At 45.2% G+C, this 27,945-nt stretch overlaps 1 protein-coding gene across 1 annotated transcript; it reads left to right on the top strand.

Annotated features, from left to right (window-relative positions):
• LOC121571647 (gap junction alpha-5 protein-like) lies at positions 1 to 25,310 on the top strand. Its single transcript, XM_041883237.1, has 2 exons — positions 1 to 565; positions 23,101 to 25,310. Exon 2 carries the CDS (start codon positions 23,131 to 23,133, stop codon positions 24,271 to 24,273), a length of 1,143 nt encoding a protein of 380 aa, XP_041739171.1. The 5' UTR covers positions 1 to 565; positions 23,101 to 23,130; the 3' UTR covers positions 24,274 to 25,310.
• The last annotated feature ends 2,635 nt before the right edge of the window (positions 25,311 to 27,945 follow it).

Below are 27,945 nucleotides of genomic sequence, written 5' to 3'. Positions count from 1 at the left end.
CAGAGCTCCAGCACTACTCCACTCTACACTACAGAGATCCTACTCCACTCTACTCTACAGAAATTCTACTCTTCTCTGCTCTACCCAGCTCCTGTTGATGACATCTAACGGTGTGTCTGCAAGAGGTACGACTCAGCATCACTGATCTCCACCAACCTCTGTCCTCCGACCCAGCCCATCTCCACTTATCCCACCAGGTCACCACTCCTCTACGGTCCGGTCCCATCTCCACTTATCCCACCAGGTCACCACTCCTCTACGGTCCGGTCCCATCTCCAATCATCCCACCGGATCACCACTCCTCTACGGCCCGGTCCCATCTCCACTCATCCCACCAGGTCACCACTCCTCTACGGCCCGGTCCCATCTCCACTCATCCCACCAGGTCACCACTCCTCTACGGCCCGGTCCCATCTCCAATCATCCCACCAGGTCACCACTCCTCTACAACCCGGTCCCATCCGCCCTCCACCACTCCATCAGTCTGAGGGGAAGACCCTTATGGGAAGCAGCTAGGACCCTCTTCCTCAGCACTGACAGCCATCACCATCTGCAGCAAGAACAGGTAATTTACCACCACATCACCCTCGATGGGACGCACAAACATAGGAAGGGCACTTCAAAGTAGATCAGGAAACTTGTGGAAATGGATCAGTCGTAATTAGTCCCTTTTCATAGGTGCACTCAGGGCTATCAGGACTCACACAGCTGTCACTCACTGAGTGTGTGTGAGGGTTTTATAGAGGTATTCTATTAACATCTGTCTCTTGTATTCATACTATATAGTTGCTGTGCCACTAAAGCATCATACCCAGTGTCTCTGTTTGTTACTAGTTGAGACAGAGCATTGACAGGGCGCTGGTCCATAGCAGTGAGGTATCTGTCACAGAGAAGAGTGTAGGGACGATTTATAGGGGTTATAGTGTGTGTTAGTCTCACTCTCTCGCTCAACACTGACTCAGCCAGCCAGCAGCTCCAGAGACAAATATATTTTAACAAACGACTCCACTGTTCCACTGTCTAAGATAACATGGGTCTCTTAGAGCAGTAGATGTCCTTATATTAACAAATGTTTCTTTCATGAAGGTTATTCATACAGCTACAACACCATTTTAAATCTACAATAATTTACAAGACAACGACAAGTCATCAGATTGGATGGCTTGACATAAGATTGCATGCATGAAATATCAAAACATGATCATTAACAAATACAAAACATTCACCAATTCGGCATTAAATGAGATGAGATGACAGATATGTACATTTTTCATCTCTTTGTTTACCTATAGACGCATAGTCTCATGACCATGGCTGGATCTAGCCTTTTGGGGACCCTAAGTGAGATTTGGTTGGCCAAAAATGTTTAGTGGCCTCCCTTTTGATGGAGGAGAGAAAATGTTATGTTTTAAAGTTTATTTCCTGCAGTTCTACACATTTTGCCATTACTTATTTTAATGACATTTGAGTGAGAGTGACTAACCAAATCAATAGGGGACCCCTTCAGGTCAGGGCCCCTGGGCAGCCAGACAGAGATGGGCGATCTTCACTTCCTATCATTTCTAAACACAAGACAGAGAAAACAGACACTGACCATGAGCATGCATTGCGGTGCAGCTAGAAATAGGGATTCTATTGATAAGAAAGACTGTTATAACATTGATGCTAACCTTTTGCACAAACATCCGATGGTCTGACACACCCCTGTTTACTAGAAGAACCTTTGAAAAGTGAAGAGATAACTACAGGAAACATCAAGACACCTGGTCTCTGTTCTGCATGCTACTGATTATCACCTCACTCTCTACCTCTTCCTCTGAAATAAACTAGTGACATGAAAATATGAAATCCAATTTGATAATCCTGATAACCACAGTAAATATGAATTTACTTCCCGAAGGCAAAGCATACAGCAACTCAACTTTATAATCAAACTATAATTATATGTAATACCTGCAATGAAAATGTTATGTTAAAACTAAACTTTAATGCAGGTACTATACTTGATAATCAAACATCAATAGTCTTCCCCTCCGGCAACAGGCTGGTGTCTGGGCTGAGCGACCCAGTGTAACACTGTGCAGTTAAAACAATAGCTCATAACAGGGCTGTGGGTCTGTGTACAGTTAGTGGCAGATGAGAAGACAGACCTCCATGTAAGGTAGCAGATGATCTGGCTAGCTGCGTGGTGTCTGGTGGGGTGAGACGGTGACTGATATATGGCTCCCCAGTCCTCAGGGCCTGCTGGTGGCTCCCCAGTCCTCAGGGCCTGCTGGTGGCTCGCTGCTCTATAAGTAGCAGTCGTGTGGCAGGTGACTAACCCACTCTGTATTTTAGGAAGTATTTCTCCCCCGTCTCCCGCTGCCTTCCCCCAACTCACCCAGGGGGTCTATCCCCACCCCACCCCTACCCCTCCATGGCTAAACTAAGTCGGTTAATAGTCAATGTGTTTAGTGAGGAGGGCCATTCAGACCTTAAACAGTTGATGTCTCATATACACTCATTGGCCAGTTTATTAGATACACCCATCTAGTACCGGGTCGGACCCCCCTTTGCCTCCAGAACAGCCTGAATTCTTCGGGGCATGGAAACGTTGCTCAATTGGTATCAAGGGACCTAACGTGTGCAAGGAAAATATTCCCTACACCACCGACACCAACCTGTACCTTTGACACCAGACAGAATGGATCCATGGACTCATGCTGCTTACGCCAAATCCTGACTCTGCCATCAGCATGACGCAACAGGAACCAGGATTTGTCAGACCAGGAGATTTTTTCCACTCCTCAATTGTCCAGTGTTGGTGATCGCGTGCCCACTGGAGGCACTTCTTCTTGTTTTTAGCTGATAGGAGTGGAACCCGGTGTGGTCATCTACTGCAATAGCCCATCCGTGACAAGGACCGATGAGTTGTGCGTTCTGAGATGTCGTTCTGCACACCACTGTTGTACTGCGCTGTTATTTGCCTGTTTGTGGCCCGCCTGTTAGCTTGCATGATTCTTGCCATTCTCCTTCGACCTTCATCAATGGCTGTTTTCGCCAACAGGACTGCTGCTGACTAGATGTTTTTTGTTTGTCGCATCATTCTCGGTAAACCCTAGACACTGTCGTTTCTGAGACACTGGAACCGGCGCGCCTGGCGCCGACCATCATACCACGCTCAAAGTCACTTAGGTCACTCGTTTTTGCCCATTTTAATGTTTAATCGAACAGTAACTGAATGCCTCGATGCATGTCTGCCTGCTTTATATAGCAAGCTACGAAACATTTTCGTGAACATGGTGTACCTAATAAACTGTGTATATGTACTGTATATCGGCCTGTGTATGTTTTGGTGCTTGGTCACATGCAAGTTCAAAAGACAGGGCCAGTCTTTGTCTAGGTACCAATATGTCTGCTGTCTCTGAGGAGGTATTTCAAGCTAGTGCATGCCGACTTTTTCTGTTTCTCCTTTGTCTTTATTTATTCCCCTCTTTCTCTCCATTTATACCTTTTTTTCTCTCATGTTTCAGGCCACCTACTAAACAACTGTGGAGTGTTTTTGTCAGATAAAAGGCCCACCTGGCATCCATGTTAAAACCAAAACAACGCTTGTGCACCTGCCTTATGTCAGGGTTGGTGTCGCATCCTTACCCAACCTCTTTGTTCTCCAATGGTACACCAAGCAGTGTGCTGGGACTTCATAGAGAGAGGTGGGAGGAGGGGGATTTTATGTTTTCTTAATATGTCTCTGAAGTTGTGCCACTGTTGCTAAGCTGTCACTGCACAGTATATGCAAGCGGGACTGTTATTGGTGAGGATATTTTGTTGTCCCCCACGATGAAATCGGGGAGGGGACTGTGGATTTGTCTCTGTCTGTTAGTAAGTTAGTACGTTTGTTCGTACTTTAGTCACACACGATATCTCAGACAGCACTGGCCCGATTTTGACGAAACTTGGGTGAATGATGCATCTTGCCATAAAGATCTGCCATAAGAAAAATTACACTAATTGGCACTATAACAAGAGATTGAAAATGCAAACTTTGAAAGGTCACGCGCCTCACCCCGTTTGACCTAAAATCATGAAATTCGGTACATAGGTCCCTCTCCTCACAAGGAACAGATTTGCCATAAGGTTGGCCCCGATGGATTTTCTGTCATTTTAATTTTGTGAAAAACTCTTAAAACGCTACTCTCCAGGCACCGAAAGACCGATCTGCATGAAACTTGATGTGGCATCAATGGACAAAGTTCTCTCAATGCAATATTTTCCAGACTAGTACCTAAAACAACATGGCCACTATTGAGCAATAAACACTCACGTGGGCATGGTCTGGCACATATATGCATATATATCAGTCAAGGATATTGGTATTGTGACAAAATTTGGTACACAGGTTGCAAACACTGTCAAGACTCAACATATGCAAGAACATTCATATTGACCTCACGGTGGTTCTATAACGGGCACATGTTTATATCTCTTGATCTGTTCGACTCAGAGTGATGAAATTTGGCACACATGCTCAGGGATATGAGTCTAGCTTAACCAATGCAATATCTCAGACACCACTGGCCTGATTTTGACGAAACTTGGGTGAATGATTTGTGTTGCCATAGAGATCCGGCATTTACTAAATTACACTGATTGTTCAAACGGGGGCACTAGAGCAATCAACTGTATGTACATTTGTCACACACGATCTCAGACACCACTGGCCCAATTTTTACGAATCTTGGGTGAATGATGCGTCTTGCAATAGAGATCGTTTACAAAATTACACTTATTGGCCCAAGTAGGGCGCTGCATCATTTGTTGGGGACGGCATGTTTACTGTTGTCTCGTTATAAAGTGCAGTTGGCAGAGGCTTGTATGAATTGATTTAAAATGCAAACTGTGCCATACGGTGGCATGGTATGTTTTGTTTCTACAGTTGTTTAGACAGACCTTAAAAATCCAGGTCAAGGACCATGTCTGCCACCTTAAACAGGCACATACAGTGGGGAAAAAAATTATTTAGTCAGCCACCAATTGTGCAAGTTCTCCCACTTAAAAAGATGAGAAAGGCCTGTAATTATCATCATAGGTACACGTCAACTATGACAGACAAATTGAGGAAAAAAAATCCAGAAAATCACATTGTAGGATTTTTTATGAATTTATTAGCAAATTATGGTGGGAAATAAGTATTTGGTCACCTACAAACAAGCAAGATTTCTGGCTCTCACAGACCTGTAACTTCTTCTTTAAGAGGCTCCTCTGTCCTCCACTCGTTACCTGTATTAATGGCACCTGTTTGAACTTGTTATCAGTATAAAAGACACCTGTCCACATCCTCAAACAGTCACACTCCAAACTCCACTATGGCCTAGACCAAAGAGCTGTCAAAGGACACCAGAAACAAAATTGTAGACCTGCACCAGGCTGGGAAGACTGAATCTGCAATAGGTAAGCAGCTTGGTTTGAAGAAATCAACTGTGGGAGCAATTATTAGGAAATGGAAGACATACAAGACCACTGATAATCTCCTTCGATCTGGGGCTCCACGCAAGATCTCACCCCGTGGGGTCAAAATGATCACAAGAACGGTGAGCAAAAATCCCAGAACCACACGGGGGGACCTAGTGAATGACCTGCAGAGAGCTGGGACCAAAGTAACAAAGCCTACCATCAGTAACACACTACGCCGCCAGGGACTCAAATCCTGCAGTGCCAGACGTGTCCCCCTGCTTAAGCCAGTACATGTCCAGGCCCGTCTGAAGTTTGCTAGAGTGCATTTGGATGATCCAGAAGAGGATTGGGAGAATGTCATATGGTCAGATGAAACCAAAATATAACTTTTTGGTAAAAACTCAACTCATCGTTTTTGGAGGACAAAGAATGCTGAGTTGCATCCAAAGAACACCATACCTACTGTGAAGCATGGGGGTGGAAACATCATGCTTTGGGGCTGTTTTTCTGCAAAGGGACCAGGACGACTGATCCGTGTAAAGGAAAGAATGAATGGGGCCATGTATCGTGAGATTTTGAGTGAAAACCTCCTTCCATCAGCAAGGGCATTGAAGATGAAACGTGGCTGGGTCTTTCAGCATGACAATGATCCCAAACACACCGCCCGGGCAACGAAGGAGTGGCTTCGTAAGAAGCATTTCAAGGTCCTGGAGTGGCCTAGCCAGTCTCCAGATCTCAAACCCATAGAAAATCTTTGGAGGGAGTTGAAAGTCAGTGTTGCCCAGCGACAGCCCCAAAACATCACTGCTCTAGAGGAGATCTGCATGGAGGAATGGGCCAAAATACCAGCAACAGTGTGTGAAAACCTTGTGAAGACTTACAGAAAATGTTTGACCTGTGTCATTGCCAACAAAGGGTATATAACAAAGTATTGAGAAACTTTTGTTATTGACCAAATACTTATTTTCCACCATAATTTGCAAATAAATTCATTAAAAATCCTACAATGTGATTTTCTGGAAAAAAATTTATCATTTTGTCTGTCATAGTTGACGTGTACCTATGATGAAAATTACAGGCCTCTCTCATCTTTTTAAGTGGGAGAACATGTACAATTGGTGGCTGACTAAATACTTTTTTTCTCCACTGTATGGTAACATAGACACAGGACATTGCACTCCTCTGTTTCCCAACCAGACATAGGGTATACCACCTGACAAAGTTGACCCTTTTAGCCATACATAATGGCACTAATACGTAGTTTATGCATTAGGCATATCACTTCTTCACTATGACTTAAAGAGTTTCATCTAAACACAGCATGGCCTGGAATCTCTCAGTGTAAACTTATGGCTCTTACTCTAAGTGACTGTCTGAATCTTTTGAAGATGCTGTGGTAAAGTCGTAGTCATATATATATATATATATATATATATATATATATATATATATACAGTACCAGTCAAAAGTTTGGACACAGCTACTCATTCAATGGTTTTTCTTTATTTTTACTATTTTCTACATTGTAGAATAATAGTGAAGACATCAAAACTATGAAATAACACATATGGAATCATGTAGTAACCAAAAAAGCGTTAAACAAATCAAAATGTATTTTATATTTGAGATTCTTCAAAGTAGCTACTTGCCTTGATGACAGCTTTGCACACTCTTGGCATTCTCTCAACCAGCTTCATGAGGTAGTCACCTGGAATGCATTTCAATTAACAGGTGTGCCTTGCTAATAGTTAATTTGTGGAATTTCTTTCCTTCTTAATGCGTTTGAGTCAATCGGTTGTGTCGTGACAAGGTAGGGGTGGTATACAGAAGATAGCCCTATTTGGTAAAAGATCAAGTCCATATTATTATGTCTCCTGAGTGGTGCAGTGGTCTAAGGCACTGCATCGCAGTGCTAACTGTGCCACTAGAGATCCTGGTTCGAATCCAGGCTCTGTCGCAGCCGGCCGCGACCGGGAGACTCATGGGCGGCGCACAATTGGCCCAGGGTAGAGGAGGGAATGGCCGGCAGGGATGTAGCTCAGTTGATAGAGCATGGCGTTGTGGGTTCGATTCCCACGGGGGGCCAGTATAAAAATAAATGTATTCACTAACTGTAAGTCACTCTGGATAAGAGCGTCTGCTAAAATGTAAATATTATGGCAAGAGATCAAATAAGCAAAGAGAAACAACAGTCCATAATAACTTAAAGATTTTGAATAAATTGAATAAACCTGTTTTCGCTTTGTCATTATGGTGTATTGTGTGTAGAATTATGAGGATTTTTTATTTTTTATAATTATGCTGTAACGTAACAAAATGTGGAAAAAGTGAAGGGGTCTGAATAGTTTCCGAATGCACTGTATATACTGTGTATATATATATATAAATATACAGTGCCTTCAGAAAGTATTCATACCCCTTGACTTATTCCACATTTTGTTCTGTTACAGCCTGAATTCAAAATGGCTTAAATTGATTTTTTTGTCTCACCCATCTACACACAATACGCCATAATTACAAAGTGCAAACATGTTTTTAGAAATGTTTGCAAATTTATTGAAATTTAAATACAGAAATATCTCATTTACATCAGTTACATCTCATTTACACCCCTGAGTCCATGCGTTTTATAATCATCTTTGGCAGCAATTACAGCTGTGTCTTTCTGGGTACGTCTCTAAGAGCTTTGCACACCTGGATTGTACAATATCAAGTTACAACCTCTGTCAAGTTGGTTGTTGATCATTGCTAGACAGCCATTTTCAAGTTTTCAGGTTTTCCTCAATGTTCCTCAAATGTTTTTTTCATTTTCAAGTTTTCAGGTTTTCCTCAATGTTTTTGCCTGTGCTTAGCTCCATTCCGTTTATGTTTTATCCTGAAAAACTCCCCAGTCCTTAATGATCACAAGCATACCCATAACATGAGTCAGCCACCACTATGCTTGAAAATATGGAGAGTGGTTCTCAGTAATGTGTTTTATTGGATTTGCTCCAAACATAACACTTTGCATTCATGAAAAAAAGATAATTGCTTTGCCACATTTCTTGCAGTATTTGCATGTTTTGGAATTTAAAAAAATCTGTGCAGGCATCCTTCTTTTCACTCTGTCATTTAGGTTAGTATTGTGGAGTAACTACAATGTTGTTGATCCATCCTCAGTTTTCTCCTATCACAGCCATTAAATTCTGTAACTGTTTTAAAGTCACAATTGGCCTCATGATGAAATCCCTGAGCGGTTTCCTTCCTCTCTGGCAACTGAGTTAGGAAGGATGCCTGTCTTCCGAGTGGCGCAGTGGTCTAAGGCAGTGCTAGCTGTGCCACTAGAGATCCTGGTTCGAATCCAGGCTCTGTCGTAGCCGGCCGTGACCGGGAGACCCATGGGGCGGCGCACAATTGGCCCAGCGTCGTCCAGGGTAGGGGAGGGAACGGCCGGTAGGGATGTAGCTCAGTTGGTAGAGCATGGCGTTTGCAACGCCAGGGTTGTGGGTTCGATTCCCACAGGGGGCCAGTATGAAAAATATAATGTATGCACTCACTAACTGTAAGTCACTCTGGATAAGAGCGTCTGCTAAATGACTAAAATTAAAAATGTAATGACTGGGTGATTGATACACCATCCAAGTGTAATTAATAACTTCACCATGCTCAAAGGGTTATTCAATGTCTGTATTTTATTTATTTATACCTGTCTACCAATAGGTGCCCTTTTTTGCGAAGCTTTGGAAAACCTCCCTGGTCTTTGTGGTTGAATCTGTGTTTGAAATTCACTGCTCGACTGAGGGACCGTACAGATAATTGTGGGGTACAGAGATGAGGTTGTCATTCAAAGAGAATGTTAAACACTATTTTTGCACACAGAGTCCATGCAACTTATTATGTGACTTGGTAGACCTTTCCTGCAGTCAAATGACCAAATCGCCCTCTAGTGGCATCATGGGTGGAATGTTATTAATCTTTTTCATAATTTCATAATTAATCAACATATTATTATTATTTTTGCTGAAAATCCGTTGTTTCTATGTCAAACGGTTTTGTTATATTTCAGTGTTCTGTGATGTATAGATAGTGTAATATTGGGACGCAAACTCAAAATGAAATACATTTCAACTCTATATCTGACATGGTACAGGTGTCTTCTTTATGTTAAGGCCATAACCATGTGTGTGAGGTGTATACTTTCGTTTCAAAGTAGATTTGTTTAAGACAACCAATAAACACTGTGTGATTTAGCCCACTGCAGTAAAAAGGTTAAGATAACTTTTACTCCTGAACTTATTTAGGCTTGCCATAACAAAGGGGTAGAATATTTATTTACTCAAGACATTTCAGCTTTTCAGTTTTTATTAATTAGTAAAAAATTCTAAACACATAATTTCACTTTGACATTATGGGGCATTGTGTGTAGGCCAGTGATACAAAATGTTAAATTCAGGCTGTAACACAACAAAATGTGGAAAAGGTCAAGGGGTATGAATACTATCTGAAGGCATAGTATTTTATATATTGTTGTCCTCTATGGGGACAGAAAGGGTGCGCGTCACTCATCAGACCAGGCCGCCAGTGGAGCGTGGAGCTCTGCTGGTTGGCTACTGCGTAGCAACCTAGCGGTGCCAAAAGCCCTGGTCTACCCTAGAAAGCCTATGAAAATTACGATTACCAGAACAGCCCAAAAAAATATATATATATTTTGACCTTTAAAATTAGTTTATTATGATCAAGTTCAATCCCCACAGTGAATTATTTTAAAGATCGCTACAAATCAAGATATTTCATTAAATAGTGATCATTCTGACTACTACATTTGTCGTCATACAGAACCACGTGCTGACACAGACCAATCACGACCGGTAGACTGAGTTGACTCTCTCAGGCATGATGAAAACGTCTACATCGACCATGATCCTTTGCTAGTTACGGCCACTTTCACCATGATCCTTAGCGATTTTTTTGGTGGCATTCAGCAATATGGCGCGCTTCAAATTCATGCGCCATCAGGAGTTTTCCCTAGGAATACGTTGATGACGTCAGTGCTATCACTATCTACTGGTTTTAATGTCTATGGGTCAGACTAGTGATGAGAGCAGTAAATGGACAATGTGTAAATCAACCCTGACCCCTGTTGTTCCTGTCTGGTGGATACATGGAGAGGAGGGAGAAATTGGGGATGGGATTATGGTGAGGGAGGTGGGAGAGGGGGTTGTGATGGGAAGAATTTGGAAAGGGGATCGAGGGGTTAATGTTTTGGAGCAAGACTGATTTCTCTCAAGTCTGTGTAAAGTTTATCTTTTACTTTTCAGTGTGAGGCAATAATTTTCTGCGGAAACTCAGGATAGTTCTACATAGATATGTAGTCTCATATAGTTCAATAAGGTAGACTGTCCAGTTCTGATACTACTCTTGTGGCAGTCTACTATAGATACCTGTGGCTACCTAAGCAAAGCTCCTTGTAGATAGTTCATCCTTTATCCAGTCTTCAATGCTTGAGGTTGTGGGTTAGGGTTTTCAAATGAGTCATCACTTGTTAAATGGCACTGGTTAAGGCAGAAAAAAGTCATACAGTCAGCGTTTTACAAGACAGCTATAAGTTGTAGAGATCAGTCCCATGAATGGAGTGGTGGATCTCCAGCTGGAAAATCACTAACTGCCCTCTAAGGCAATGCTTTGAGCCCAGGCAGAGGAGGGGAGGGGAGGGGAGGGGAGAGGAGAGGAGAGGAGAGGAGAGGAGAGGAGAGGAGAGGAGAGGAGAGGAGAGGAGAGGAGAGGAGAGGAGAGGAGAGGAGAGGAGAGGAGAGGAGAGGAGGGGAGAGGCATCGGACAGGATTTATTATTGTTGTGTTGCTGCCTGCCCTGCCTTGCGTGGAGAGAACACACTTCATTCATTCCGGTGGCTTTGTCAGCCCTGCTGTTGCTGCTATTGGGTCTGTACCTGCCCTGAATTAGGACACCAGTCACCACCACACACTAGTGATGCAGTTTGCTAGCCGTGTCATCTCTATGGACTATAGCCTGGTTGCTCTGCGGCCCAGGTCTAGTCAATGTCCATGTATGTATAGACTACTGTAAATACTACTACAGTCGTGGTCAAAAGATTTGAGAATGACACAAATACTAATTTTCACAAGGTCTGCTGCCTCAGTCTTGATGATGGCAATTTGCATATACTCCAGAATGTCATGAAGAGTGATCAGATGAATTGCAATTAATTGCAAAGTCCCTCTTTGCCATGAAAATGAACTTAATCCCAAAAAAAAATTCCACTGCATTTCAGCCCTGCCACAAAAGGACCAGCTGACATCATGTCAGTGATTCTCTCGTTAACACAGGTGAGAGTGTTGACGAGGACAAGGCTGGAGATCACTCTGTCATGCTGATTGAGTTAGAATAACAGACTGGAAGCTTTAAAAGGAGGGTGGTGCTTGAAATCATTGTTCTTCCTCTGTTAATCATGGTTACCTGCAAGGAAACACGTGCCGCCATCATTGCTTTGCACAAAAAGGGCTTCACAGGCAAGGATATTGCTGCTAGTAAGATTGCACCTAAATCAACCATTTATCGGATCATCAAGAACTTCAAGGAGAGAGGTTCAATTGTTGTGAAGAAGGCGTCAGGACGCCCAAGAAAGTCCAGCAAGCGCCAGGACCGTCTCCTAAAGTTGATTCAGTTGCGGGATCGGGGCACCACCAGTGCAGAGCTTGCTCAGGAATGGCAGCAGGCAGGTGTGAGTGCATCTGCACGCACAGTGAGGCGAATACTTTTGGAGGATGGCCTGGTGTCAAGAAGGGCAGCGAGGAAGCCACTTCTCTCCAGGAAAAACATCAGGGACAGACTGATATTCTGAAAAAGGTACAGGGATTGGACTGCTGAGGACTGGGGTAAAGTCATTTTCTCTGATGAATCCCCTTTCCGATTGTTTGGGGCATTCGGAAAACACCTTGTCCGGAGAAGACAAGGTGAGCGCTACCATCAGTCCTGTGTCATGCCAACATTAAAGCATCCTGAGACCATTCATGTGTGGGGTTGCTTCTCAGCCAAGGGAGATAAGTGTCTCCAGCTTCAGAGATTTTTGCAGAATGTTCCAGTCATTTGCAGCAGAGAACTGGAAGAAATGGCGGCCAAAGTAGATGTTGGCTTTGGGGATGACCAGTGAGATATACCTGCTGGAACGCATACTACTGGTGGGTGTTGCTATGGTGACCAATGAGCTAAGATAAGGCGTGGATTTGCCTAGAAGTGATTTATAGATGACCTGGAGCCAGTGGGTTTGGCGACGAATATGTAGTGAGGGCCAGCCAATGAGAGCGTACAGGTCACAATGATGGGTAGTATATGTGGCTTTGGTGACAAAACGGATGGCACTGTGATAGACTACATCCAACTTGCTGAGTAGAGTGTTGGAAGCTATTTTGTAAATGACATCGCCGAAGTCAAGGATCGGTAGGATAGTCAGTATTTACGAGGGCATGTTTAGCAGCATGAGTGAAGGAGGCTTTGTTGCGAAATAGGATTGGATATGCTTAATGTGAGTCTTCCGATTCTAGATTTAACTTGGATTGGAGATGCCTAGGTATTTGTAGTTGTCCATATATTCTAAGTCAGACCCACCGAGAGTAGTGATTCTAGTCGGGCGGGTGGGTGCAAGCAGCGTTCGATTGAAGAGCATGCATTTTGTTTTACTAGCGTTTAAGAGCAGTTGGAGGCCACGGAAGGAGTGTTGTATGGCATTGAAGCTCGTTTGGAGGTTTGTTAACGCAGTGTCCAATGAAGGGCCAAAAGTACAGTGGGGAAAAAAAGTATTTAGTCAGCCACCAATTGTGCAAGTTCTCCCACTTAAAAAGATGAGAGAGGCCTGTAATTTTCATCATAGGTACACGTCAACTATGACAGACAAAATGAGAAAAGAAATTCCAGAAAATCACATTGTAGGATTTGTAAGGAATTTATTTGCAAATTATGGTGGAAAATAAGTATTTGGTCAATAACAAAAGTTTCTCAATACTTTGTTATATACCCTTTGTTGGCAATGACACAGGTCAAACGTTTTCTGTAAGTCTTCACAAGGTTTTCACACACTGTTGCTGGTATTTTGGTCCATTCCTCCATGCAGATCTCCTCTAGAGCAGTGATGTTTTGGGGCTGTCGCTGGGCAACACGGATTTTTAACTCCCCTCCAAAGATTTTCTATGGGGTTGAGATCTGGAGACTGGCTAGGCCACTCCAGGACCTTGAAATGCTTCTTACGAAGCCACTCCTTCGTTGCCCGGGCGGTGTGTTTGGGATCATTGTCATGCTGAAAGACCCAGCCACGTTTCATCTTCAATGCCCTTGCTGATGGAAGGAGGTTTTCACTCAAAATCTCACGATACATGGCCCCATTCATTCTTTCCTTTACACGGATCAGTCGTCCTGGTCCCTTTACAGAAAAACAGCCCCAAAGCATGATGTTTCCATCCCCATGCTTCACAGTAGGTATGGTGTTCTTGGGATGCAACTCAGCATTCTTTGTCCTCCAAACACGACGAGTTGAGTTTTTACCAAAAAGTTATATTTTGGTTTCATCTGACCATATGACATTCTCCCAATCCTCTTCTGGATCATCCAAATGCACTCTAGCAAACTTCAGACGGGTCTGGACATGTACTGGCTTAAGCAGGGGGACACAGCAGGATTTGAGTCCCTGGCGGCGTAGTGTGTTACTGATGGTAGGCTTTGTTACTTTGGTCCCAGCTCTCTGCAGGTCATTCACTAGGTCCCCCCGTGTGGTTCTGGGATTTTTGCTCACCGTTCTTGTGATCATTTTGACCCCACGGGGTGAGATCTTGCATGGAGCCCCAGATCGAGGGAGATTATCAGTGGTGTTGTATGTCTTCCATTTCCTAATAATTGCTCCCACAGTTGATTTCATCAAACCAAGCTACTTACCTATTGCAGATTCAGTCTTCCCAGCCTGGTGCAGGTCTACAATTTTGTTTCTGGTGTCCTTTGACAGCTCTTTGGTCTTGGCCATAGTGGAGTTTGGAGTGTGACTGTTTGAGGTTGTGGACAGGTGTCTTTTATACTGATAACAAGTTCAAACAGGTGCCATTAATACAGGTAACGAGGGGAGGACAGAGGAGCCTCTTAAAGAAGAAGTTACAGGTCTGTGAGAGCCAGAAATCTTGCTTGTTTGTAGGTGACCAAATACTTATTTTCCACCATAATTTGCAAATAAATTCATAAAAAATCCTACAATGTGATTTTCTGGATTTTATTTTCTCAATTTGTCTGTCATAGTTGACGTGTACCTATGATGAAAATTACAGGCATCTCTCATCTTTTTAAGTGGGAGAACTTGCACAATTGGTGGCTGACTAAATACTTTTTTTCCCCACTGTATACAAAATGGCGTCGTCTGTGTAGAGGTGGATCTGAGAGTCACCAGCAGCAAGAGCGACATCATTGATATACACAGAGAATAGAGTCGGCCCCGGAATTTAACCCTCTGGCACCCCCATAGAGACTGCCAGAGGTCCAGACAACAGGCCCTCCGATTTGACACATTGAACTCTATCTGAGAAGTAGTTGGTGAACCAGGCGAGGCAGTCATTTGAGAAACCAAGGCTATTTAGTCTGCCAATAAGAATGCGGCAATATAGGTCTGTAATAGTTTGGATCTAGACTGTCACCCCCTTTGAAGAGGGGGATGACCGCGGCAGCTTTCCAATCTCTGGGGATCTCAGACGATATGAAAGAGAGGTTGAACAGGCTAGTAATAGGGGTTGCGACAATTTTGGCGGCTAATTTTAGAAAGAAAGGGTCCAGATTGTCTAGCCCAGCTGATTTGTAGGGGTCCAGATTTTGCAGTTCTTTCAGGACATCAGCTATCTGAATTTGGGTGAAGGAGAAGCGGGGTGGGGGGTGGGCATGGGCAAGTTGCAGCGTAGGGTGCAGAGCTGGTGGCCGGGGTGGTGGTAGTCAGATGGAAAGCATGGCCAGCCGTAGCAAAATGCTTATTGAAATTCTCGATTATCGTAGATTTACCGGTGGTGACAGTGTTTCCAAGCCTCAGTGCAGTGGGTTTAGATTGTAGGACGGCCGGGGTGTTAAGCATATCCCAGTTTAGGTAACCAAGCAGTACGAACTCTGAGGATAGATGAGGGGCAAGCAATTCACCTATGGTGTCCAGGGCACAACTGGGGGCTGAGGGGGGTCTGTAGCAAGCGGCAATAGTGAGAGACTTATTTCTGGAAAGGTGGTGCCTTCCTCATCCCGGTGTCTGTGTTGTGGGAACATTTCAGGTCCTCAGTGATACGCACGCCAAGGAACTTGAAACTTTTGACCCTCTCCACTGCGGCCCTGTTGATATGGATGGGGGCATGCTCCCTCTTCGGTCTCCTGTATGTAGTCCACGATCAGCTCCTTCGTTTTTTTTTATGTTGAGGGAGAGGTTATTTTCCTGGCACCACTCCGCCAGGGCTCTAAACCTTGTCGTTGTTGGTAATCAGGCCTACCACTGTCATGTCGTCTGCAAACTTGATGATTGAGTTGGAGACGTGCATGGCCACGCAGTCATGGGTGAACAGGGAGTACAAGATGGGGCTGAGCACACACCCCTGTGGGGACCCCGTGTTGAGGATCAGCGTGGTGGAGGTGTTGTTGCCTACCTTCACCACCTGGGGACGGCCCGTCAGGAAGTCCAGGACCCAGTTGCACAGAGCGGGCTTCAGACCCAGGGCTCCGAGCTTAATGATGAGCTTGGAGGGTACTATGGTGTTGAAGGCTGAGCTGTAGTCTATGAACAGCATTCTTACTACACTAAAAAGTATGTGGACACCCCTTCAAATTTGTGGATTTGGCTATTTCAGCCACACCCATTGCTGTCAGGCATATAAAATCGAGCACAGCCATGCAATCTCCATCGACAAACATTGGCAGTCGAATGGCTCGTACCAAAGCGCTCAGTGACTTTCAACGTCGCACCGTCATAGGATGCCACCTTTCCAACAAGTCAGTTCGTGAAATTTCTGCCCTGCTAGAGCTGCCCCGGTCAACTGTAAGTGCTGTTATTGTGAAGTGGAAATGTCTAGGAGCAACAACGGCTCAGCTGCGAAGTGGTAGGCCACACAAGCTCACAAAACGGGACTGCCGAGTGCTGAAGCACGTAGCGCGTAAAAATCGTCTGTCCTCGGTTGCAACACTCACTACCGAGTTCCAAACTACCTCTGGAAGCAACAACAGCACAAGAACTGTTCGTTGGGAGCTTCATGAAATCGGTTTCCATGTCCGAACATCCACACACAAGCCTAAGATCACCATGTGCAATGCCAAGCGTCGGTTGGGGTGGTGTAAAGCTCACTGCCATTGGACTCTGGAGCAGTGGAAGCACGTTCTCTGGAGTGATCAATCACGCTTCACCATCTGGCAGTCCGACAGACAAATCTGGGTTTGGCGCATGCCAGGAGAACGCTACCTGCCCGAATGCATAGTGCAAACTGTAAAGTTTGGTGGAGGAGGAATAATGGTCTAGGCCTGTTTTTCATGGTTCGGGCTAGGCCCCTTAGTTCCAGTGAAGGGAAAGCTTAACACTACAGCATACAATTACATTCTAGATGATTCTGTGCTTCCAACTTTGTGGCAATAGTTTGGGGAAGGCCCTTTCCTGTTTCAGCATGACAATGCCCCCGTGCACAAAGCGAGGTCCATACAGAAATGGTTTGTCGAGATCAGTGTGGAAGATCTTGACTGGCCTGCACAGAGCCCTGACCTCAACCCCTTCGAACACCTTTGGGATGAATTGAAATGCAGACTACGAGCCAGACCTAATCGCCCAACATCAGTGCCCGACCTCACTAATGCTCTTGTGGCTGAATGGAAGCAAGTCCCTGCAGCAATGTTCCAAAATCTAGTGGAAAGCCTTCCCAGAGGAGTGGCTGTTATAGCAGCAAAGGGGGGACCAACTCCATATTAATGCCCATGATTTTAGAATTGAGGTGTTCGACGAGCAGGTGTCCACATACATGTAGTGTAAGTATTTCTCTTTGGGATGGGATAGGGCAGTGTGCAGTGCGAAGGCGATTGTGTCATCTGTGGATCTATTGGGGCTGTATGCAAATTGCATTTGGTCTAGGATGTCGGGTAAGGTGGAGGTGATATGATCCTTAACTAGCCTCTCAAAGCACTTCATGATGACAGAAGTGAGTGCTACGGGGTGATAGTGGGGACAGCAGACTGGGGTAGGGAGAGATTGAATATGTCCGTAAACACTCCAGCTAGCTGGTCTGCGCATGCTCTGAGGACGCGGCTAGGGATGCCGTCTGGGCCGGCAGCCTTGCGAGGGTTAACACGCTTAAATGTCTTACATCGGCCACAGAGAACGAGAGCTCACAGTCCTTGGTAGCGTCACTGTGTTTTCCTCGAAGCAGGCGAAGAAGGTGTTTAACTTATCCGGTAGCAAGACATCGGTGTCCGTGACGTGGCTGGTTTTCCCTTTGTAATCCGTGATTGTCGAGTCCCTGCCACGTGTCTTAGCCGTTGAATTGCGACTCCACTTTGTCTCTGTACTGACATGTTGCCTGTTTGATTGCCTTACGGAGGGCATAACTGGACTATTTGTACTCGACCATATAGTTTTGCACGAATACTGCCATTTGTTCCACGGTTTTTGGTTTGGATAGGTTTTAATCGTCATGGTGGGAACAACATCCCCTATACACTTCCTGATGAACTCAGTCACCGTGTCAGTGTGTACATCAATGATATTCTCAGAGGCAACCCAGAACATATCCCAGTCCGTGTGATTTAAAACAATCTTGAAGCATGGATTCCAATTGGTCAGATTACGATTGGTCAGTATCGCAATACTAAGAGGTATCGTGGCAAGGAAACAACACATGAAGCGGACTGAATTTCCTGAGGAAAACAGTCCTAATGTTGGAAACAAGCAGCCTTATGTTGTCACCCAGAATTACGTTTATTTTCTAAGTTGTAGCACACAACATTTTACATAAAGTAGGTTTTTAAAGGACCAAATAGTTTAGTCTGCTTTGTGTTTTCTTTTTTGCCATGGAAAATCAGGTATCGTAGTATCGCGATACTGGTATCGTGACAACCCTAGTTGTTGCCTACCCTCACTAACTGGGGTTGGCCCATTAGGAAGTGTAGGACCCAGTTGCACAGGGAGGAATTCAGACCCAAGGCCGTGAGCTTATTGACGAACTTGGAGGGCACTATTGTGTTGAAAGCAGAGCTGTAGTTGATGAACAGCATTCTCACATAGGTATTCCTCTTGTCCAGGTGGGATAGGGCAGTGTGCAGTGCAACAGCGATTGCCTCATCCGTGGATCTGTTGGGGCAGTATGCAAATTGTAATGGGTCTAGGGTGTCAGGCAAGGTGGAGGTGCTATGGTCCTTGACTAGCCTCTCAAAGGACTTCATGATGACAGAGGTGAGTGCTACAGGGCGATAGTCATTTAGTTCAGTTACATTAGCTTGCTTGGGTACAGGAACAATGGTGGACATCTTGAAGCAAGTGGGGTCAACAGACTGGGATAGGGAGAGGTTGAATATATCTGTAAACCCTCCAGCCAGCGGGTCTGCGCATGCACTGAGGACGCGGCTTGGGATGCAGTCCGGGCCCGCAGCCTTGCGAGGGTTAAAACGTTCTACTCACGTTGGCTACAGAGATTGGGGCTGGTTTTCCCTTTATAATCCATGATTATCTGTAGTCCCTACCACATCTGTCTCGTGTCTGAGCCATTGAATTGCGACTCCACTTTGTCCCTGTAATGTCTTTTTGCCTCTTTGATTGACTTATGGAGGTCATAGCTGGTCTGTTTGTACTAGTCCATGTTTCCAGTCACCTTACTGTGGCTAAATGCGGTGGCAGTCCTGTAGCATGGATTCCAATCAGACCAATGTTGAACAGTCCTTACCACGGGTGCGTCCTTCTGTAATGTCCCCTGTGCTCTGATCAATGCCAGAGACATATCTGAGTGGTGTGCTATGCCCGGTGTGCGCAATGTTAGATACCTCATAGCCAAAGTGTCAATTTCTCAGAGACAGATATTATAAACCAATATGACAGCTATGACGGTGTACAGATTATCCATGGTGCTACCAGTGGGTACAGTGTATTACAGTAAATCCCTATTTATTACTGGGCACCCAGGAATGGAATAGAACAATCTCAGATGTGACGGCAAAGATGGGCAGCTACCAAGTGGTTACGTGTACATCAGGACAAATCACTGGAAATTCTGTTGAAGTAATGACACATATGCAAGACTGTTGTTGTTTTTGTTATTCAACATATTTTTCCAGGGGCAGAAAGGGCACCCCTCCCCTTTGGATTTGAACCAAACCCTTTTAGCCAACCACTTTTTTTTAACAACTCCTCTCCACCTCCCTCCTTTTCCTTTATTTTTCAACAATATCAAATTAGGCCTCTTCCCAACTAGGAGTTCTTAAATTCCATGCTCTATAATTGCTTGCAAAGTAATTTTATTTAATTGAGTTCAGAGATTAGTCATTGTTAGACCATATTACATGGATTTTTATAGCGCCATGGGGTCCTTTCAAAAATCAGTGCCAGAACATGCCTTTCTACATCCAACTGTCATCAAAGCTTTGGGTAGCGATCAGATAATGTGTGTACAGCGAGCCACAAAGAACTGAGGAGTAGCCAGCCTAGACTAGAGGAAGGGCCTTCACAATGGCAGGAGGTAGGAGTTAAAACAGTCGTTTTCCTACCAGACTGGTCTGACAAAAGGGTTTCCTCACCTGTTTACAACACAACCTGTTGGCTGTGTAACCTGGCTGGCCAACAATACAATATTAGTACCAATATGAGGCCAGACGTTTACATACACTAGTGTTGTGTTTAGTTAGTCAACACAAGTTATGGTATGTTCAGATGAACTTTGCTCAAAGTGGTGAGGTCATATTTTGTTAAAGTTCGTCATTCTGTGTGTAAAGTGACTATGCATGAATAATAAACATAAAGTAGCAGCAGCCCTGTGTGAAGGAATGTGAATGTTTGTGTGTGTGGCGTCAATATGCATGTGTGTGTGTTGGAGTGTCAGTGTAGAATGTGTGTGTGTGTGTGGTTAGTCAGTGATTGAGCCTGTGCAAGTGAGTCAGTGCAAAAAATAAGAATAGATAAGAATAAAATAAGGGGGTCAATGCAAATAGTCCGGGTAGCCATTTGTTTAACTGTTCAGCAGTCTTATGGCTTGGGGGGTAGAATCTCGTTAAGGAGCCTTTTGGTCCCAGACTTGGCTCTCCGGTACCGTTTGCCATGCATAGCAGAGAGAACAGTCTATTTTTAGGGCCTTCCTCTGACAGCGCCTTGTGTAGAGGTCCAGGATGGCAGGGAGCTCGGCCCCTGTGATGTATTGGGCCGTACGCACTACCCTCTGTAGCGCCTTGCGGTCGGATGCCGAGCAGTTGCCATACCAAGTGGTGATGCAACCAGTCAGAATGCTCTTGATGGTGCAGCTGTATAACTTTTTGAGGATCTGAGGACCCATGCCAAATCTTTTCAGCCTCCTGAGGGTGAATAGGCGTTGTCGTGCCCTCCTCACGACAGTGTTGGTGTGTTTGGACCATGATAGGTCCTTAGTGATGTCGACACCAAGGAACATGAAGCTCTCTACCTTCTCCACTACAGTCCCGTCGATGTGAATAGGGGCGTGCTCGGCCCTCCTTTTCCTGTAGTCCACGATCAGCTCCTTTGTGTTGCTCATGTTGAGAGAGAGGTTGTTGTCCTGGCACCACACTGCCAGGTCTCTGACCTCCTCCCTATAGGCTGTCTCATCGCCGTCGGTGATCAGGCCTATCACCGTCGTGTTGTCAGCAAACTTAATGATGGTGTTGGAGTCGTGCGTGGCCACGCATTCGTGGGTGAACAAGGAGTACAGGAGGGGACTAAGCATGCACCCCCATGTTGAGGGTCAGCGTGGCTGAGGTGTTGTTGCCTACCCTTGTCAGGAAGTCCAGGATCCAGTTGCAGAGGGAGGTATTCAGTCACAGGGTCCTTAGCTGAGCTGTAGCCAATGAACAGCATTCTCATGTAGGTGTTCCTTTTGTCCAGGTTGGAAAGGGCAGTGTGGACTGCAATAGAGATTGCGTCATCTGTGGATCTGTTGGGGCGCAATGCGAAATGGAGACTTGATCTTATTTGACCGTTTTTTTGTTGTTGTTCCCAGACAGAGTTGGCATGGTCGCTCAGAGGGATGAGAGGTAGAAGCAGGAGCACGGGGGTACAGACCCGTGACGGGAGCAGTAATTAGTCTGTCAGTCTGTCTGGATACACACACACACACACACACACACAGGCTATGTCGTGGTGGGAACGGAATCTTAGCTACGCTGAGAATTGGAACAGAGCGGATATCTCCATCGGTTGCAGAGGGCTGAGCGGTCTCAGTCTATGTCTCCTTTCCTCAACTTCCTGTTCTTATTCTCAGAGGAAGCAATCCCAAACAACATGATTTCCTAAAGAAAGCCACTCAAAAGGGACCTCTCTCTTAAGGGTTCTAATTTGGCCAACTCTAGAGCGAGAGATGTACTGCCAAACCTCTTATGGTCGTATGTGTGTGTGTGTGTGTGTGTGTGTGTTGGAGGGGGGAGGGGGGAGGGGGGTTGTAGGCCGTCTTTGTTTTCACCTGTTTAATATTTGTAGTAAAATGTAGATCAGTTCACTTAGTGAGTACTTCGTGATACCAGTCTGAGGCTGAAATATTGGAATAACCTCTGACTGCTCATTCTCTGCCGTCATTCTTTCTGCTCTAACTCGTTTCTTATTAGTCACTCATTGCCACCCTAAATCGTACTCTGGGTATATATTTACACAATTCTCATTACTGTCTCTCTGATGTGTCCTGTTGAGGACTGATGGATTGGTTTAACCCTTCGATGATTGGGATGTTTATGACACCCATAAAGCTGTCTGCTGAGATGCCTTATAGGGACATTAGATACAACAAACTCTCACTCATATTGCGGCCAGGGGGCAACGGCACACACAAACACTCTGATACAAATCACAGGAGGAGTGGAACGGAGAGACAAAAGTGTAGAGAGAGTGAACATCAAAGGCGTCAATTAACCGGTACAAACATGGTGACCAATGACCGTTGCTGTGCTCTGGACAATATGCAGGAGATTAATGAGATTGTAGAGTTAGGTCAGGGGCACAGAATTCCATTCTATTTGTACCATTAGGGGCCACTAGCTCCTAGCCTTGTCCTGCCCTATGGCCCCTCACCCTTTCTGTCTGGTTATAATGTGTCAGTGTCAGGAATAGTAATACAAACATCTAACTGCTGTATATCATTTCTCAGAAACAACCTCACTATTTACTTTGAAATGCCCTTAAATATACAGTATGTTTGTGTGTGTCGTGGGAAAAGATTCCATCTCAGGCATTTGTGTCGTGTCCAGTCTCCAGGCCAATCACAGGCTATTTATACGTGCATACCATGCCACACGCACACACTGGTCATTTTATCACCAGGATAATGGAGAGTCTCTAGGCTGTCATGGTTTATCATAATATACATTGTTTCTCCTTTCTTTTCTCTCCCTATTTTCTTTCTTCTTCACTCCCTATCTTTCTATCTTTTCTCCATTCTCTCCCTTTACCCTCACCCTGCCCCTATCTCTTTCTCTCTCCCTCTTCTCCTCTCTCAGATGTGTGCCAGTGACCAGTGAGCAGTAGTGATGGGGGACTGGAGTCTCCTGGGGAACTTCCTGGAGGAGGTTCAGGAACATTCCACGTCAGTGGGGAAGGTGTGGCTCACTGTCCTCTTCATCTTCAGGATCCTGGTGCTGGGCACGGCCGCAGAGTCCTCCTGGGGAGACGAGCAGAGTGACTTCCTGTGCGACACCCAGCAGCCCGGTTGTACCAACGTCTGTTATGACCAGGCGTTTCCTATCGCACACATCCGCTACTGGGTCCTACAGATCATCTTCGTATCCACACCGTCACTGATCTACATGGGCCACGCCATGCACATAGTGCGGAGGGATGAGAAACAAAGGAGGAGGGAGCAGGAGAAGATGGAGGAGAGAGGAGAGGGGGGGAGTGTATCAGGGGAGAAGGCGTACCTCCAGCAGAGGGATTGTGGGAAGGTGCTGCAGGCATCAGGGCAGGTTCGTCTGCGGGGAGCACTGTTATCCACATACATTCTGAGCATTCTGATCCGCACAGTGATGGAGGTGACCTTCATCGTGGTCCAATACATGATCTATGGAGTCTTCCTCAGGGCTCTGTACCATTGCAAGGCCTGGCCCTGCCCCAACCCAGTCAACTGCTACATGTCCAGGCCCACAGAGAAGAACGTGTTCATCGTCTTCATGCTGGTGGTGTCTGGTGTCTCCCTACTCCTCTCTGTGGTTGAGCTCTACCACCTGGCCTACAGGCGTATCAGGAAGTGCAAGCGCAACCACGCCGCCCTCAAAAACCACACCCATAACGCTGTGGCCATCGTCGTCACCAGGGACCCCGACACCCCGCCCAATCACAACTCCCCGGGCTGCAGCCCTCCCCCTGACTTCAGCCAGTGCCTGGCATCGTCGGGGACGATGACCCCCATGAACCCCATGCCTTCTCACCCCTTCAACAACAGGATGGCACACCAGCAGAACTCCATCAACATGGCCACTGAGCGCCATCATTCCCATGACGACCTGGAAGGGGAGGGAGGATTCCTGAGAATGAGCTACACCCAGATGCCAGGGGAGATGGCCAACGGGTGCTCCGCACCATCCCTGCTGCACGCCAGCTACCTGAAAGACAAACGCCGCTTCAGCAAGACCAGCGGCACCAGCAGCCGGGTCCGACCAGATGACTTGGCCGTGTAGAACCAGACAGACAGAGAGTGACAGAGAGGAGCTGAGAAAGAGAGGAGGGAGCAGACAGGACTTTCAGACACAGCAGGAGAGAGGCCCTTCCTAGAGGAGAGTGGAGTAGGCTGGGTCTATAGACCCAGAGACAGAAGTGGAGCAGGTAATACAGACTGGGGCTAAAGATGGATGTGTTAGCAAACTCCAAGTGGATCCATTCAGAAGGCACCAGGCTGGCCATACAAACCCAGGAGCAGCAGCCTAAAACTGGGGAAACTGTGGAGGATTGTCTACAGCTCCAAGAGCACCACAGGAAGAGAGACCTTGGGGTCTGTAAGCTCACTGGGAGTGGGTCGAGTGGATCTTGAGAGCTTCCGCATATTGGACTGAGCTTTAAGACTGTGACCGTTGGGAGAACTGATGGTTTTTGTTAGAGCAATAAGTAGCTGGCCAAGCTTGAAACATGGACATGATATCTGTGATAAAATATTGATCTTGATGCAAAAGAGACACCTTTTATATCACAATTCGGGAAAAGCCTTGAAATAACAGATAATTGCACATTGTATGTTTTTATGTTTTATAGGGCAGAGAATTACAGTAGCTATTTCTTTAAAGTCTGAGAATATTATACATTAAACTTGCATATTTAGTGTGCCAAAAACTGTCCCACAGTCTATCTAGCTGCTGATTATAATAACACAAACATGTACATGCTTGCAAATGGAAACACACACACACAGAGACGCGTACACACACAAACACACACACACACACACACTGCTGTCAGAGGAGGAAAAAACCTATATTCAGGGGTCTGACCAAAGAGTGTTGTCCCCTGATGCCTGGGATCCAATGACGGAGGCTATCTGCAGCAGTTTGGAAAGTGAAATTGGGACACAGATCCCTGCAATGCAATCCAATGTGCACTATATGAGCTTCAAATATAGCAGGAGCAACTGTTTTCTCTGTGTTTAATCCTGATTGCATACAGTGCATTCGGAAAGATTTCAGACCCCTTGAATTTTTCCAAATTTTGTTACGTTACAGCCTTATTCTAAAATGGATTAAATTGTTTTTTCCCCCCTCATCAATCTACACACAATCCCCAGGTTTTTATACATAAAAATAAAAAAATAAAAAAAGGGAAATATCACATTTCAGACCCTTTAGTATTCAGACCCTTTACTCAGTACATTGTTGAAGCACGTTTGGCAGCAATTACAGCCTTGAGTCTTCTTGGGTATGACGCTAAAAGCTAGGCACACCTGTATTTGCGGAGCTTCTACCATTCTTCTCTGCAGATCCTCTCAAGCTCTGTCAGGTTGGATGGGGAGCGTTGCAGCACAGCTATTTTCAGGACTCTCCAGAGGTGTTAGATCGGTTTCAAGTCCGGGCTCTGGCAAGGCCACTCAAGGACATTCAGAGACTTGTCCCAAAGCCACTCCTGCATTGTTTTGGCTTTGTGCTTAGGGTCGTTGTCCTGTTAGAAGGTGAACCTTCGCCCCAGTCTGAGGTTCTGAGTGTTCTGGAGCAGGTTTTCATCAAGGATCTCTCTGTACTTTGCTCCGTTCATCTTTCCCTCGACCCTGAGTAGTCTCCCAGTCCCTGCCGCTGAAAAACATCCCCACAGCATGATGCTGCCACCACCATGCATCATCGTAGGGATGGTGCCAGGTTTCCTCCAGATGTGACGCTTGAGTTCAACTTGGTTTCATCAGACCAGAGAATCTTGTTTCTCATGGTCTGAGAGTCCTTTAGGTGCCTTTTGGCAAACTCCAAGCGGGCTGTCATGTGCCTTTTACTTTGGAGTGGCTTCCGTCTGGCACTCTACCATAAAGGCCTGATTGGTAGAGTGCTGCAGAGATGGGTGTCCTTCTGAAAGGTTCTCCCATCTCCACAGAGGAACTCTGGAGCTCTGTCAGAGTGACCATCGGGTTCTTCGTCACCTCCCTGACCAAGGCCCTTCTTCACCGATTGCTCAGTTTGGCCGGGCGGCAAGCTCTAGGAAGAGTCTTGGTGGTTCCAAACTTCTTCCATTTAAGAATGATGGAGGCCACTGTGTTCTTGGGGACCTTCAATGCTGCAGACATTTTTTGGTACCCTTCCCCAGATCTGTGCCTCGACACAATCCTGTCTTGGAGCTCTACAGACAATTTCTTCGACCTCATGGCTTGGTTTTTGCTCTGACATGCACTGTCAACTGTGGGACTTTATGTAGACAGTTGTGTGCCTTTCCAAATCATGTCCAATCAATTGAATTTACCACAGGTGGACTCCAATCAAGTTGTAGAAAAGTGAATCTACAAAAGGATCAAAGTCAAATACTTTCAGCTCCATGTTAGATTTGTGAAAATGTCCTGATGTGAAAGAAAAGTGTGTTCAAAAGCCATATATGTAAACAAATAATTTACCTTGAATCAAGGCAAGGCACAAGCTTGAAAAGTTGATTGTCCTTCAGTATATCTGCATGTTTCAGTTTTTTTAACCACGAGGTGGAGACATTTCCCCTTGAACCTTTAAAATACAGCGTAGTTCCTCGCCTAGAACGAAATTACAGGTAACTGCCAAAATAAAGGAAACACCAACATAAAGCGTTTTAATAGGGCGTGGGGCCAACACGAGCCAGAACAGCTTCAATGCACCTAGGCATGGATTCTACAAGTGTCTGGAACTCTATTGGAGGGATGCGACACCATTCTGTTGTGTTGATGGTGGTAGAAAACACTGTCTCAGGCACTGCTCCAGAATCTCCCCTAAGTGTTCAATTGGGTTGAGATCTGGTGACTGAGACGGCCATGGCATAAGGTTTACATCATTTTCATGCTCATCAAACCATTTGTGCCTTGTGGATGGGGGCATTGTCAGGGGGCATAGCCATGGTAGCCAAAATAATGGCCTGCCCAGCATTTTTATACATGACCATAAGGATGATGTGATGTTAATTGCTTAAACTCAGGAACCACACCTGTGTGGAAACACCTGCTTTCAATATACATTTCCTCGTGTTTCCATTATTTTGTCAGCTATCTGTACTTTAATGTGACTGTGTGAAACTGTTGATTGATTGTCACATTGGTAGCTATCTATCTCTTGGCAGTACATATATTTTCATATTTGTTTAAATGTGTTTTATTTTTGTTTAAATGTGAGGCTAGTCAGAAAAAACATGTCTAGGCCTACAGGCTACTAGAGAAGTTCTAAACTGATTTTGCACTAGGCTTTTCGGGTTTTTGAAATATACAGCCCCCTTTATAATATCATGAATCACATTTTATTTTTCTATAGAGTAGAGGAACCACATTAATTTGCAGTAATAGTCTTTTGGAATTCCAACAGACTGGTTGCCGTTTCTCTGTGCACATTTCAATGTCATGTTGTCATTGTCCCTGTAAAGCCTGCAATAAAATAAAACTAATCTGTCAAATTAATTTGTCTCCCAGAAATGAATGTAACACAAACTTTCTCAGTAAAGTCGACCACAGCCCAAACATTGGTCCTTAATAGATTGGTCCTCAAAATGGTTGCCCTCAAAGAAATTAATTGACATTGCAATGCCGCACTATGGCTAACTCTACACAGGACCTTCCCTCCATACAAGCGCTCATCTGGTCATCCAAGGGGTGGTTTTATACTGTATATGTCCTTCCTCAATTAGGGTACTCTGGGAAACACTGATCAAAACTACAG

The sequence above is a fragment of the Coregonus clupeaformis genome, chromosome 40, assembly GCF_020615455.1.
Source record: "Coregonus clupeaformis isolate EN_2021a chromosome 40, ASM2061545v1, whole genome shotgun sequence".
In the NCBI taxonomy this organism is placed as follows: Eukaryota; Metazoa; Chordata; class Actinopteri; order Salmoniformes; family Salmonidae; genus Coregonus; species Coregonus clupeaformis.
The sequence above is the reverse complement of the archived record's forward strand: the minus strand, read 5'-3'. Positions and strand labels throughout refer to the sequence as shown.

Coding starts and splice junctions, on each gene's coding strand:
- LOC121571647 (XM_041883237.1), top strand. CDS start 23,131: ATGGGGGACTGGAGTCTCCTGGGGAACTTCCTGGAGGAGGTTCAGGAA.